The following is a 15,078-nucleotide window of genomic DNA, read 5'->3' on the forward strand; positions in this document are numbered from 1 at the left end:
ATAAAGGTACCTCCTCCTTTTTTGCATGACCAATAAATTGTATGTTGTTTTTTGTTTGTTGGTTTTTTCTCGCATTGTTGTTGTTGTGTTCGTGTTCGCTTCGTTTTTATCCAACAGGCGGCGCCACAAGAATTATGGCTGGACACAAGAAAAGGCGTGGAAAGCCCAACGAATTATTAATCAACTGAGGGAAATAGAAGGAGGCACAAAGAAGTTCCGGCAGTGGAAAGCGGCAGCAGAAAAACATAAAATGTGGCGCAGCAATAAGAAAAACTTGTGGAAAAGCATTTAAAAAGCACCGATTCTTCTTTCTTCTTTGAACCCCACTTATTATTCACAAGAGCTCATGATTTTGATTTACATTATTTATCTGATTTGATTCTATCACCAATCACTTGTTTTATTTATTTCAATTGAAAGCGAAGTAATAATTGTGTTCTACATGCAGTTTAGTGAAGTGCAGACAAATATATATATGAGTGTGAAATCTTAATGGTTACCGAACCTGAGTGAGTGAATTATCCTATTAAAATAAACGTTTGCGCATTGTTTATTTATATTTATAATAACAGCACAAAGCCACGCTATACTTAATATATAAATATTATTATTTGAATATAATATTTTTCCTCGTTCACATTCCTAAAACAACGACAAGTAATAAATGTAAATTTGTTCTGTCATCAAATCAGTCGTGTCAAAGTGACTGAATGAATAAATAAATGGGTAGGTGGACTGCCTGGCTGTCAATGGAAAATGCGAGGAAAATGCGGGGAAAATGTAGGACAATTGTTAGGGCAGGTCATCGGCAGTCTTATTCCATCGCAATGGAATAAGAGAGCTTATGATTCATTGACAGGAGAGACAGCAGAGTGAGGGTGGGAATTCTTCAAATTCCGCGTTATCTCTGCCTCAAAGTTTGTGGCACCCTGCCTGCCTTTGCCCCCCTCCCCCTTTCCCCTTTTTATCCTACACACATATGCCAGCATCAAGTGGATTGTCTGGGTCTCAGCTCAGCTATCCTCTCCACATTTTCTCCATGTTTTTTTTTTTTTGTATTTTTATTTTTGCAGTAACCCCCGTTTTTCTCCATTTACAACGCTCTTGCCGCTCGTATCACCGCTTAAGTGCACTCGAGTTGCCTGTAAACAAACTCACTTCTTGGCCCAAAGGAGGCGTGGTTGGTGGGCTAAGAACATGATATGCCCTTTGTCTAGCCCCAAATGCAATGCCTAAATATGCATTTTCCTTGGGAAAGGGGCATTGAATGCCTTCCTTTTACAGCGAAAACCAATTATCTTTGCTTCCCAGCAAACGCCCTCTAGCGGAAAATTTGTATATTACTCTGCAGGGCAGGAAATTTCACATGAAATTGGTGAAAAGTCAGTGGAGATCAAAAGTATTTGCGCAGAGCTCTGTTTAAATAACATCCTGCTCTTTATGCTAAGTGGGTAACCGTAGTCCGTAGGCAGTGTAAAAGTATCAAAGAATCAAAGATTTTAGGAAAGGCCGTGATGTTAATTGGACTTCTTTCATTACTTGGACAAAAGCAAACAGCTAAAACCGCAGTAAAGGACTTTTACCGTGAACAGTGTCGGCCGCTATTTTAGCCAACATATTCCACCATCTTTTTCGCTGTCTTTAGCCAAGTTATTACGTTGCTCAAGTGAAAAATGACGCATTATGCGTTACTTTCAATGCGTGAAAGCCGCTTGTGTGTGTCAGTATGTTTGTGAGCAGTGCATGTAGGTGTCTGGTGTTTGTGTGTGTAAGTGTGAAAGTGTGAGAGTGAGTGTAAATGGGAGTGTGTGTAGTCAAATGTAACCCCTTGTGGCCACACACACACTCACACACATAAAAACAAAAAGCGAAAACCCATGCAGAGTTTGGCTAGGACCGAGATTTTTATGTGAAACATTTCAACGTGTTTTTATTTTTGTACATTTTCTATAGCTATCTCTGTTGCCCAGAAACCCCTTCTCTTTCACTTCCTTTGCTTTCCATTTTTTTCTTCTTTTTTTTTCATTTACTGCTGCTGCAAAATTTTCGCGCGTGTGAAGAATTTTTCTTGCCTGCTGCGCGAGTTTTTGGATTTAGTTTTAGCTCTTATTTATATGTATATTTTCTTTCTAGACCCTGCTGAGCTAGTCCCTATTTCCCTCGATATATAACACTTATTTCTTCCTGCTGTTTTCCTTATTATTACCCTAGGGGCAGAAAGTTGTTGTACACGTTTCCAGTGTCACAGAATTTTAAATGGCATTTCGCTTGATTAAAATTCATAATTTCTAGAAAGGTTTCCTAGGCGAGGTTATTTAAGTGCATAGCAAAGAACGATAATATCTGTATCAAATATTATCGTTCAATATTTAACACTACCCCTAAGGTAGACTTTTGTATTCTCAATTGCCATTTTAAATCCATCCATCAAAACGATTTAAACATTGCCATTTTAAATCCTTCCATCCAAACGATTTAAACATTGCCATTTTATATCCTTCCATCCAAACGATTTTAACATGTTTTACTGTGGAATTCAGCAAATTAATTATAAACCAGAAATCGCAGGCTGATAATAATATTATTACGACCCAGTAAACGATTTTTTATTGTTCTGTCTATAATTCCCCGTATTATCCTTTAAAGGATTTTCTTTTCGTTTTTCGATTTCACAAATAAAAAACGAGTAACCGAAAAAAAATGAAGCTATGGTGTCATCAACACATTGCACTTCCGTTTCCGCTTCGCCAGCGCTGTCCACAATTAATGGCCAAGCAAACAATAAGTTCGCCTTCGTCCTCTTTGGGCCACTGCAACCACTACAACTGCAACAACAACATCAGCAGGAGCAACTTTATTTATGAGTGTGTAAGTGCAGTAGTTGCTCGCTAATTAATAAATAGTTCTTATGACATTAATTGAAGTTTACAACGTTCATTTCATAATGGGAATTCAAAAATTTGTTTTAAAAATGGTTTTATAACTTGGTACGATGGTAAGTATTCTTTTGAGCTAAGCTAATACAAAACTGATCTTTATAAATAAAGTATAGATTGAATTATGCCACAGATGTCACAATGGTTTCGCAAACACTGAAAGAATAAAGGCGTTCAGTTCAAAGCTAAACAATGGATTCTCTTGGCCAGCTTATTAGCTATTATTTTGATTAAATCAGTTCGGCTTAAAAATTAGCGAGCGACCACTGTCCACATATCGGTGGGCTGTAACGTAGCCAACGGATGCTGCAGCTGCATCTGCAGTCACCTGCAGCAGGTGTAGCCTTGAACACAAAACACGAATGGCCAAACAGCGCACGCACACCGACGCACACAAAACACGCACACACATATGCGAATCAGCGAATAAGCGAGTATGCGAATACGCGGGTTGTCGTAGGCCCGTCGATGCCGACAAACAAATGGCAGAGAACGTAAATAGTCCGTGGCGATACGGTGGCGTATACGTGATACGTATTGCGCATACGACGCGTGGCGCGTCCAAAAAAGGAGTTGACGCTTCCAGCGCAGGCGAGACATTAAACGCACCGCAACCGAACGGCACCACAAGAAGCCCAAGTCCACAGGGCAGCGTAAAAGCAGCAAGAGCAGCAGCAGTAGCAGCAGCAGCAGCAGCAGAAGCAGCAGAAGCAGCAGCAGCAGCGGTGGCGGTGGCTAAAATATATCAGCTGCAGAGCAGCCAGACAGTATGGCTTATGGCACCCCCTCGGCCCCTCGGTCCCGCGGTCACCCAGACACACTCCTTCATCCCGTAATTCCCACAGAAACCCGAAGCCCGAACGACCAGCCGAATGCGAATCGGTTGAGTTCGGCTTGCTTCGAGTGAGGAGACGAGCAGAAATCGAAAAGTCGAGGGCTGTCGAAGGAAACAGGGGAGATATTAAACCTGAAGAATGCGCGGTACTCTACTCTATAGCAAAGAAAATATTATTTTTAAGACAAGGAACTGGAAATAAGTGGTATGTTTTTAAATGGTTAATTGTTAAGTAGAGCAACAATAAACTAATCTTAAAAAATATTAAAATATATACATGGTATATAATACCGTTGAAAAATTATCTATCGTATTTTTATGCAACTAGTAATTAGTTGTATTATCCCCATAGAAATCTTATATATATATATATCCTTTGGATGAGCAAAAATTACTAAAACATCAAAGGACTTTTGCAGAGCACACTTCTTCAAGCAAACGACCAATCCCGTTTATCAATACATTTTGGCGCCAAAAAATCGTGCGTAAGCTCGGAAAGCTTTTCGAATGCGAGAAAGCTTTCGCCGAGCTTAGCAACAACCGCAGCGGAACGAAATGGAAATGAAAAGAAGCCGAAGCAAAAACATTTCGCTCCCTTTAAGTTCAGTCGACATCGTTGGATAATGGGGAAAGGTTCTGCGGAACCGAAATGGGCATTACATTACTGCTAGCTACTGATAAATGCTGGGAAATCGAAAAGGTCAGCCTGGGTTCATTCTTAATTCGAACTTTCAGAATATTTTGCTAAACTTACTCTCAAAGATCTGCACTTATGAAAAGCTTAAGCAAGTTGTAGTTTTATAAGTTTGCTCGTCTTTGGAAGAGTTGAAAAACCTGTCGCTTTATTGCCTTGCGTAAACTTGTGATTCGTGGGACAATTTGATTTATTTTCACAGTTGAACTACCTTATAAGTGGGGTCTAATTATTACGGCACACGTGCAATTAACTGAAAGTGGATTGGATTACTCATTAGGTGGGAAAACTGCAAGTTTATGCAACAATAGCTTAAATCAATGCTGCCATTAACCATTTATTTCATAACTATTTGAAAGCAGGAGGAATTTATTCTTTAATTTTGACATGACTCACTTTAGCACTCATCTCTACAAAGTAATTTGAAATGCTATATTTTTTTTGGCTATTTTTAAAGACACTGGGAGAGCCACATGTTTTGAAATTATCCACAGAATTTCGTACTAATATTTTATTTTATTTTGATTTCATTTTGAAATGCCCCAGAGAATAGATAAAATCATGGGCGGCTTCCTCAATAATTTGTGGTACACAGTAATGTATGTTTGAAGAAAAAAAATGAAAAAATAGCAACTGTTGCGCTCGATAAACATGATAATAGCAGCATGCTAACACACGAACACCCGACTCGCTAAATAACTTTTTCCCCGCTTTTTTTTTCCCCCTGTCATCGGAATAATGCCACCGATTGTGGCAAGCCTCGAAATGGCCGTTGGTAGTTTGCCTGGCTATTGACACATTTGCTCCATTCTAATATTATAGTTTGTATTCTTCTCTCCATTTCGCTACTTGTTTGTATGCCCAGCACGATTTTTGGTGAAAGCGGAGTCCGAAAATGGGGGAGGAGTACGAACTAGGCAGAAACTTTAGACCTACGGAACTGTGGGCCAGTTCGGCTTTATAAGCTTTGAAAAATGATCGCACAGCTAAGACAATTGTACAGCTAATAAAAAGGGCTTACTATCCATATTATTTTTACTGCTAATTTTTGAAAATCCATTTTTTGACTAATTTCCGACTTTTTTTTAAAAATTATTAAGTATGCAAGAAGCGGCAAAACTAAAAAGGTTAATCGAAAATGGGGGTTTACCTGCTGCACTCAGTGCTAATATTCGTTTATCGACTAATTTAGAGATTACTCCATTTCCATTTAATCAGCTGATTAAATGCTTCCTTGACTCCGCAGTTTAATTATTCAATGAATATCTTTTGATAAGAGTATTTCCGTTCTTCTCAGAAATGGCAGTAATTAAGGTGCAATGAAGTGGCCAGTGTATTTGAGGCCATTCCACTGTGCTCCGCTGCTGTACTCAAAGTAAATATGTACGCAATGACTAAATTAACAAAGAGACCTCACCCAAATGGGTCAACATTGTTCCAAGACCCCAGGCCCCCCTTTTTTTGGCCCCAAAGAATAGCAATAGCAACTGGTGGCATGAATAGAAATGTTGGAAATTTCTATGCATCGTTTCGTATTCTCACATATTTTGGTCAAGGATTGTTCGTGCAGTTCATGAGTCTCGTATTGAAACGATGTACACATAAATACCAAAATGTAGTTGAAAATTTGATCTATATACATATGGTATACCTGAATTTGAGGTTAAATTTCTATCAGCAAGTTTCTGTTTAAACAGGCTAATGGCATTGCAATTGTAACGTGAATTTAATGCCCAACTAGCCCTGAAAATTGTGTGTTGCGATTATAAATGCATAATACCGACTATATGGTCAGTGAACAGATTGTAGCGTCCAGCTGATGATGGGTTTTTAATGTGTGTTTTAATGGTTCGTTGAGTGCCCGTTCGGAAACTGTCAACCGTACACTGAGTGCTACTTTGTAACTAAGTAGTAATTCAAATTTCCATCGGGTTTAGTCCAATTCTCTATCGCTGCATTGCTATATTGCTGCATTGCATGTCGCATGTCATCAGCTCGTAATACCATTACAGAACCATATGTCTTTGGTGCGAGGTTCTGTCTTTCTGCCTGTCCTCGTCAGGTTTATTGATTCAATTTGAACAGTTTAGGGGTTGAGCTAATATACAATTATGGTGGGTTTTGAACCCAAGGCCGCTGTCGCGTCAGACTTCAAAATAAATGGTAAAAGCAAGGGAATGCGAGAGAATTAGCACGCAACTTTCACAAATTTATACGAAGTGGAATCGGGATACCAATGCGACACTTTCACAAGTTTTTTACAACAGCGTAATAAACTGCTATAAAATATTGAGTTATGCCGTTTTTTTATGAAATAACTCCAAGTCCTAAGTGAATGCTTTTTTATTTATAGTTCTTAAGAGAAGACCGCTGTAAATGGGTGTATAACTTAATACAATCCCCAATGAATCCTAAAACCAGTTGTTTTACACCTTAACAATGACAATGATTTACAGTGACTATACTAAAAGGGCACTTGAATGGTGTTTTAGGCTGTTAAGATACTTATTCAGCTGTTGTACAATAATCTCTGGTCGCAACTTGGCCATTTCTTGGCACAACAGTGGGTATTGGTACAGAAGAAAGAAACGAAAACGAGAAACCAATCAAAATCCAGTTTAAATCGAGGGTTCAAATCGCACAAAGGCAAGGCCAGTAGCGAAAATTGTTTATTTGGATACCTTTTCGTTTACGATCGAAACCGAGTTGAAAGCGAAACTGGAAATGAACGGCAAAGATTCATCATTCGATCGATCGAATAGCGAATAGCACATAGCGCATAGCGAATGCAATGCAATTAAACGCGAATTGAAATTGGCCAAAAGTAAGAACCGCACTGGTAAAATAGTTTCAGTTATCACAACGATGTTGCGTGTTGTTCTCAGGAAATATCAATTCAATTGATTTGCCTCTTGTTACCGAGCGCCAATTCTATACATCGCCGCATATTCAGAGAGCTATAAATTAGAACGAGAAATAATGTGAAACCCGGACAAAGCGAAAACAAAAGCGAAGGCGGCGTTGATTACGACGACGACGATCTTGATACAGCATGATACTGGGATTCTAGACTCTAAGATTCTTTATATATATATATGTATATGTAATTTTTATTCAGCATTCTCTGCTGTCGCGACCCACTGGAGATGTGAGTTTCGCTGCCTGCTGATTTTAATGATTAGTCAGCCAGTCAGTCGGCCATTTGGTCAGCAGATTTTGTTTTCTATTAAACGCCCGAGGGGCCAGAAACAAAGATCTTGGATTCTGGGTCAGTGGAATCAAACAGAAACAAAAGCGAGCCAGAGTAAAAAGAATTAGACACGCAGAGACTTGTGAATTGGTTATGGAATTTCTAAATGCTACAAGTCGTCGGCAGAAATGGGAAAAAATGTTTTCCTTCCGCAGAAACAACTATAAATCTTACTTTAAAGTTAAATGTGATTCCTTTTGCTATAATAGCGGCTGTGATTCAGGAAATGGGAATGTGATAAGGATGAAGATCTATGTGTGTATATGTACATAAGTGCAACTCTTCGTCGAGTTGGCAAAGACCAGTGGCATGGAAAAGAAGAAACAAGAACCACTTTTGGGGCACATTCGTTGCACTGGACCGCCGCCGTCGTCGCCACAAACAATTAGTCGGAACTGATTGTCGCGGAAGTGAAGTAAGGAGGGTACCACAAAAGTCGCGGAATCGGGGGGAATGGGAATGGGAATGAGAATGTGAATGGGACTGTGGGGGAAATATAAATAGCGGAATGCTGATAATTGCCCACGTTGTCAAAACGAAAAACAAACGATAAAAAAAGAGAATTAAAATAAATAAATGCCAAATTAGAGCATCATAAAAAAGATGACGGCGAAAAAAAAACACAAATTACGCGAAATCGAGCTGAGCTGTAAAATAAAGAAAAAAAAAACAGAGCGATAACCCCGCGAAAGTTCAATATTTGCCGGGTTTGAAAAGAGTTTTTCCAAGGCACCTCTCCCCATGTCAATTTTATGATAAGATTTGCCGACCCAATAAACAATAATATTGTCATTGCACTCAATGCACAAGATCAATAAATTCCAAGATCAATAAATGGCAAAAAGAATAAAAATATATCCACATCACAAGTGTTCTTCTAGTACCAAGCATTCATATTTTTAGTACAGTACTGTAGCTTGTACGTTCTATTTGATCATATTTACATATATTAAAACACATTGGATCGATCTGAAAACCGGTCAAGGTGTGTATTTCGAGTTTGAAAGTGTGCGCCACCTACCTCTTTGACCTTCTGACGTCGCTCCTCCAGTGTGGCGTCCAGTGTATCCGGCGCCTGTTCATTGCCACCGCCTCCCATTGGCAGTTGTGCTTGCTGTTGTTGTTGTTGTTGCTGGTTGTGCGGGGCGGAACCTTGTGGATGGGATGAGGCCTGACTGGCGGCATTGTCACCCTGAGCTGGAGCAGCCAAAACGGGAATGGCGGCGTGTCCCTCGTCCTGGTCCATCGGCTGATCCGCCAGAGCGGCGACGGGAGCTGGCGCCTGAGCTTGTTGGGCGAGCACCTGGAATGGTCCGGGTTCTCTTCCGCCAGCAGCCGGTGGCTCATCGAGCATATCGCCCAATTCGGCGCGGATCTTTTGCTCCAAACGCTGGCGATCACCAATGAAATGCGGATCCTCGCTGCGATGGGGTGCGTGGGCGGCAAGGGGCGGGGCTGGGATGAAGATCTCCGGTCCGGCCTTGCGGAAGTGCTTGTAGACGCGCAGGACACGATCGCTGCCGAAGTTGTCCGGCAGCAGGAAGATGCCGCCGAAGCAGAGGAAGCACAACGTTACCAGGACGAGTCCAATCAGACATTTCTCGCGCGAGTGGAAGTTTGATTTGCGTCCAATTGGACTTATGCGATACATGGTAGAATTTGTATTTGCTTCAATTCGATTTAACTAATTGTTTTGTTTTAACTTTTCTATTTAATGTTTTTTCACTGTAGGCACCACGGGCATGGGCGGTAGACTTATTAATTTGTTATGTTTATGTGTTTCCTGTCGAGTTGCACTGATTTGGTGAAAAAATTATAGATTATTTATGGGCGCCTTTATGATCAACAGGGAAATAATTGTTGTCTTTTATTAATATGTACTCTTATAGCAGGAGTACTTTTACGTGTTTGTTTATTTCGTAAACTTTCTTTTTTTAACACTCAGCTGTTTAACTTTCGTGCCGACTCTCTCACTCTCTTTCTCTTTTCCTTTCTCTCCGTTTCTCACTCCCTACGCTCTCCATTGCAGTGCATTCTTATTGTTATTATTGGCTATTTTCGGTTGTTTGTACACACACACTCATACGTTAATGCGCCAAAAAAAAAGGAGCACAAGATAAAAACAAAATGCCGGAAAGGAAACACAAACATGAACTGCCAGCAAAAACAAAGGTAATTCGATGCGATGTCGCTGCGTGGAAAAAAAGAAGAGCGGCAACACACACACACACACACAAGCAACGTGGCAAACACACAGACACGAGTTTATGCGTGGCAGTGCAAAAATCGTGATTTTGCATAGCAATTTGTAGTTCGGCATTTGCATTGACGATTCTTTTTGGCACAGTTTACAAAAGCTATATTGAATTATTAGCTTCTCCGGCAATAGCCCAAAAAAACTATATCCAGTCAAAGCCGAGCAAAAATTCGATATTTTCACTAGGAATTATATTGAAAAAACTCAAGTTTCAAAACATTTAACCTTTGAATTTTCTTTTTACACAATGAACCTTTTTGGTGCATTGGCTTTAGTCTACACTCATGAATATCCTAAAACTCTTAAAATTAACTTTTAAGTATCTATGCTAATGATGGATTTTGTAAACAATTTCAACAGCAATGAAATAATTTAATGACTGGCACTGGAGTTTGAAATTAGTTTATTCATAAGCACATTTGCGTACTTTATCACTTCTGAGATCTAGAATAAATCGCGATTTTGTGGACCTGCATAAACTGCAGGCCAGACAGGGACGGGGCGAGATAGGATGATGAGTGAGAGAGGTCGGAGAGAAACACGCAATATTTTGCAACAACACAACGGGCGGACAACAATAACATTTATTACGGAATACCGTTAGCTGGCCAAACAACCGTATGAAAAAGACACAGAAACAAACAATAAAAAAAATAAAAATCGAAAGAGCCGCGGAGAAAAGAGAACACAGAGACACAGCTGATAGGGAGAGTGGGAAAAAGGAGGTGACGAAAGTAAGAGAGAGGAAACAGAAAAAGGGATGAATCTTTAGATTTGGATTTGATTTTTCTGTCTTCTCTCCGTTCTCCTTTTCCCCCACTAGCATCCATCTAGGTATCTCCATCTCACTTGCGCCTTAGCCGCTTCTTTCAGTTGTTTTTGTTGTTGCTATCCGTTCCTCGCAGGAGGTGTGATTTGTGCGAGCGAGACGAGAATACGCGTTTCACCTGCCACCTTATTATTTTCCGCAAACCGACCATCGATTCACGGTAGAAGTATCACACGCCCCGTTCGCCTTCCACAGTCGCGTTTAATTCCGATGGATTTACGTTTCTTTTTTTGAGTTCGAGGCGACCAAAAACAGCTTGGATCCGATCCACAGTGTGCCCGCCGCTTGTTTTGCCCGCAATGCCGAAGTTACCATTGGTCACACTAAAAGGTAGTGCTGCCATATCGCCGAACCGGCATTTTGCACTTTCTACCGGCTTTCAGTGTTTTAAGAAAATTTCCTTAAAATGGAAAATAATTGGTTTTATATGGCTTTTACAGTTGAAGGCATTTATGTCTCACAACACTTTTAGGTGTTGGAACACAACATATGAAGTACATTTTTGAAATTACGCTTAAATTTTACTGTTTGTTTTCAGAATGTTACTTTTTTTTTAGTTTTCGAGCAAAACAATAATAAGAAAAGTATCTATTGGTATTCGGCGCCGATAGTTTCAATATCACATCTCTGGTGAGCATTTATCGAATACGAATATCGATGGACAATCAATATCGCTCAACTACAATAACTGAAAATGCAATCACCAAGTTTTTACCACAAAGCATTTAAATGCAATTGTGAAATTGATACATATATAAGGGGTCTTCCGCCCGAAAAGGTGACACTAGTAGCACCACCGGTAAATTGAGAAGTAAAACCGCAAGAGCCATGTCCACCTTTGGAGCTGAAGTCGATCAGGTTTGGCCAGCGGTCACCGGGGATTCCCCGCCTCTGACTGATTTTGGACGCAAATTGTTGAAGGATTGCCGGCAGGTGAAGAAACCCGTCGGTGGAGACAATGATTTGGGCGATGTGATGAAGAAGTCCGATGACTTTCCGCTGGAGGTATTGGAGTATTGCTCTCGGGTAACCCCCATCGATGTGAACTTATCCTTATACTTTTCTCCTGTAGTTCGGCGTGAACAGTGTCAAAGTATGCCGGCAATCTCCCTTGCGGATCAGCCGGATGAATCAGGAGGTGGCGTCCGTCTATCCAGTAATACACGAACGGACACTAAGCCTCTACCTGCAGTACTTGGAGCACAAGTGTCAATGGGGTAAGCACCTCTCATGTTTAAATCCCCCTCTCAACTGAGCGACTTCTCCCATTTCACCACAGGCAACGTGGTGGAGAAGCCCATCTACCGGAAGTTATCGCTCTGCGGATTTGTGCATCGTCTGCTGGAGAAGCGCTGCGCGAGCTTCTTTGCACGGAACGACAAGTTCCTGCTGCTGAGCGGAGAGACCGGGGCCAGTGGCTTCGAAGCTGTGGGTACTCGGAATGAGAAGGCGCCCCTGGTGCTGGCCGACGTGCTCAGCTACGACGATATCAAGCTCTCCGCTCTGCTTTCCGTGAGCTCCCACACGGAGTTTGTGAACGAGGGCGAGCGCACTAACTGCGGTCGCGTTGATCTGGACACCAAAACACTGGAGCAAACCGGGGTTATAGTGGGCATGATTGGAGCTCGTCTGTCGCGGCGTAATCTAATGGAGTTTCAGGACATTGTCATCGCTCGTGAGCAGAATACGCGTGAGCAGGGATACGGAATGGCGTTAAATGAGCCGGCTAAATCGCGGGAAGAGGACTACCGACGATTGTGGCGGGAGTTCTATGCCACGCGGGATCTCATCCACGGCCAGGCAGTGATCGACAATCAGCGCTTTGGACCGTCAAGGAACAAGCAGGACGTCTTCGACAATCTGGTGATGAAGCGGCGCTACGCCATCAGCTTCGACATGCTGCTGCTGGAGGCACAGGCGAGGGCTGAACGCGTCAAAAAGCTGGCCTACATCCATGTGGTGGGCTTCGGTTTGGGCGTGTGGAAGGCAGCAGCGCAGCAGGAGCGCATCTTCATGGAGACCTTCCAGCAGCGCATGCGTACGCTGGGCAACAGACTCAATCACGTGGGCCTCGTGCACTTCTCCTGGTTTTCGATCACCGACTGCGGCGGTCTACGCAACGGATCGCTGGTAGAGATTCCCGGCCATCCTAAGGACGGCATCAGGGTTCTCATATCCAAGCGCAATCCAGCACGAAAGCTGAGTGATCCCGAGCACGCCGGAATGCTGCTAGTGGTCTCCTACGCTTGGGATGGAAACGCCCTGCCGGGTAACGAATTCTGGATGGTAAGTAGATTGGCAATACCCCAGCCACAAATGTAGATATTGGGTGGTCAAACAATGGTTTTCTTTCCATGCTAGCGACAGCTTAGTTATATTTCTGCGGTTTGGACTTCTATGTGTTCTAGTTTTCTGCCAATGCCCTTTGTATTAGATAATAAGAACACTATCTATTTAATGAGGGCATGCATTATCAGCATAGTCAGTGTTTATACTCGTGTTAAGTGCAATTAGAATGATGATTCAAGGGAAAGTGACTTGATATTTAAGTTATTGGAATCCTTAATTTGATCTGAACATTTCCTCCTTTCTAATCCCATAAAATAACCATTATTCGTTCTAGAAAATGCTTAAGTCCACAGGGGACTCGTCGACGGCCTGCTCCACGTTGGTGGCCGAGCTGCACAATCCGCACATCAACACGAAATTCTGTAGTGGAAGCAATCTGCACATTGCCTCCCCGGAGCACGGGGTGCTCCACATAGCCGAATATGCCAAGCGGGTGATACGCTGCGAGAGTGACGGCTGATGAGATATGTGAATCTGCCTGCTATCTAATCTTATCTAATCGCTTACTCCTAGCTACTGTTTTATTCCGCACTTGCTGTAGGTCAATTCCATGACCTTTTGACGCAAGCATGACAATTCCACGGCAAAAAAAAAGGATTTTATAGTGCAATAGTTCTTATCAAAGGATCTACACCGCCAGTTTTGTTTACTTAAAATAATCCGATTGATTCAATTGTTAAAGAGCCATGAAAATGCCTTGAAAACGAGAGAAATAGCTTACTCTCAACGTTGAGCTTTTGAAAATGTATGTACAAGAATCGAGAATTTTGGTTAAACCATTTTTATTTTATGTTTGTAAGAATTGTAAATACATGTGTATAAATGCAGAGCAGTTCCTTGTACCATATGTGATGCGGTAATTACAGCGTGTAGCCCAACTTGGAGACCCAACCCAATCCCTCGACAGTGGTCGTCTTGGGCTTGTACTCGCAGCCCACCCAACCATCGTAGCCGAAGTCCTGGAGCGCCTTGAACACAAAGCCGTAGTCCAGCTCACCGGAAACGTCCGGCTCGTGGCGATGCGGCACCTGGGCGATCTGGAAGTGACCAATGAGCGCCTTGTACTCCTCGAGTGTCTTGGACACGTTGCCGTGCAAATGCTGCAGGTGGTAGAGATCGGCCAGCAATTGGATGTTGTCGGCAGCAACATCGGCCAGAATACCGGCGGCCTTCGAGTACGAGTTCATGTAGTAGCTAGGCACGGCGTACTTGTTAATTGGCTCTATCACGCCGATCATTTTGCTGGCTCTGAGGCTATCGGCGGCGATCTTCAGATTGCTGGTGTACGTCTTCGTGTAGTCGCTCTCCTGGCCGCCCTTGAAGAGTCCAGCGGTGAGATGGATCTTGCCGCAGTTCACCTGGCGGGCAAAATCAATGGTCGCATCCAACTGGCTACGGAACAGCTTCTCCGAACCGGGCACACTGGTGGATCCAAAACGCAGCTGATCGTCGCTCTTGTCGAAGGCCAGATTCACCAAACTGACCACCACGCCCGTCTCCTTCACGACGGACACCACGTCACTCGTCTCGCCTTCGGGATAGGGAATCTCCACCGCTCGGAAGCCATTCTGGTGGGCCAGACGAATCCGCTCCGCGATCGTCGTCGCCCTCTCGGTGAACAAAAAGTTCAGGTTCGCTGCAAACTTAAGTGCCATCTTCCGGACTGGGCTATTCCGTTCACTAATCTCCTGCCTGCGTTCACGCTTGGTAAACAACTGCGGGGAAAACGATGCGATTACCCGTTTTTTATATTATATCTACCGACTTTTGATACTGCCAATGTCATATGGCCGGAGCTTTTGCGACCAAAGCTTTGCGTGAAAGCTTTAAGCTACTTAGCTTGCACCAGAACCAATTAGTATTTCCATTAATTTGGCTACTCTCACACATTCAATTTAATACTAATTCAAACTTAAAAGCATTGACTC

The 15,078-nt window shown here is 42.4% G+C and overlaps 3 protein-coding genes across 10 annotated transcripts in view; 1 reads left to right on the forward strand and 2 right to left on the reverse strand.

Moving 5' to 3' along the window:
- Positions 1-11,090, reverse strand: part of LOC120455442 (mannosyl-oligosaccharide alpha-1,2-mannosidase IA) — a 50,562-nt gene extending 39,472 nt beyond the window's left edge. The window contains exons 1-2 of one of the 4 annotated variants that reach the window (XM_039641644.1): positions 10,950-11,090; positions 8,737-9,511 (exon numbers count right to left, since the gene is read on the reverse strand). In XM_039641644.1, the coding sequence (XP_039497578.1) occupies positions 8,737-9,366 (630 nt within the window). In that variant the 5' untranslated portion in view covers positions 9,367-9,511; positions 10,950-11,090. Of the gene's footprint in view, positions 1-8,736; positions 9,512-10,821 lie in introns of all 4 variants that reach the window. The other 3 variants (XM_039641642.1, XM_039641643.1, XM_039641641.1) reach the window with 3 other exon arrangements.
- Positions 1-13,914, forward strand: part of LOC120455443 — a 67,741-nt gene extending 53,827 nt beyond the window's left edge. For all 5 annotated transcript variants that reach the window (XM_044006539.1, XM_044006541.1, XM_044006540.1 and 2 more), the window contains 4 exons: positions 11,340-11,806; positions 11,874-12,018; positions 12,081-13,087; positions 13,425-13,914. In XM_044006539.1, the coding sequence (XP_043862474.1) occupies positions 11,630-11,806; positions 11,874-12,018; positions 12,081-13,087; positions 13,425-13,610 (1,515 nt within the window). In that variant the 5' untranslated portion in view covers positions 11,340-11,629 and the 3' untranslated portion in view covers positions 13,611-13,914. The remainder of the gene's footprint in view (positions 1-11,339; positions 11,807-11,873; positions 12,019-12,080; positions 13,088-13,424) is intronic.
- A 1-nt stretch (position 13,915) lies between these two features.
- On the reverse strand, positions 13,916-14,903 carry LOC120455445 (putative hydroxypyruvate isomerase). Its single transcript, XM_039641652.1, has one exon. It carries the CDS (start codon positions 14,803-14,805, stop codon positions 14,011-14,013), a length of 795 nt encoding a protein of 264 aa, XP_039497586.1. The 5' UTR covers positions 14,806-14,903; the 3' UTR covers positions 13,916-14,010.
- Between the last annotated feature and the right edge of the window lie 175 nt (positions 14,904-15,078).

The sequence above is a fragment of the Drosophila santomea genome, chromosome X (assembly GCF_016746245.2).
Source record: "Drosophila santomea strain STO CAGO 1482 chromosome X, Prin_Dsan_1.1, whole genome shotgun sequence".
NCBI lineage: Eukaryota > Metazoa > Arthropoda > Insecta > Diptera > Drosophilidae > Drosophila > Drosophila santomea.

Coding starts and splice junctions, on each gene's coding strand:
- LOC120455445 (XM_039641652.1), bottom strand. CDS start 14,805: ATGGCACTTAAGTTTGCAGCGAACCTGAACTTTTTGTTCACCGAGAGG.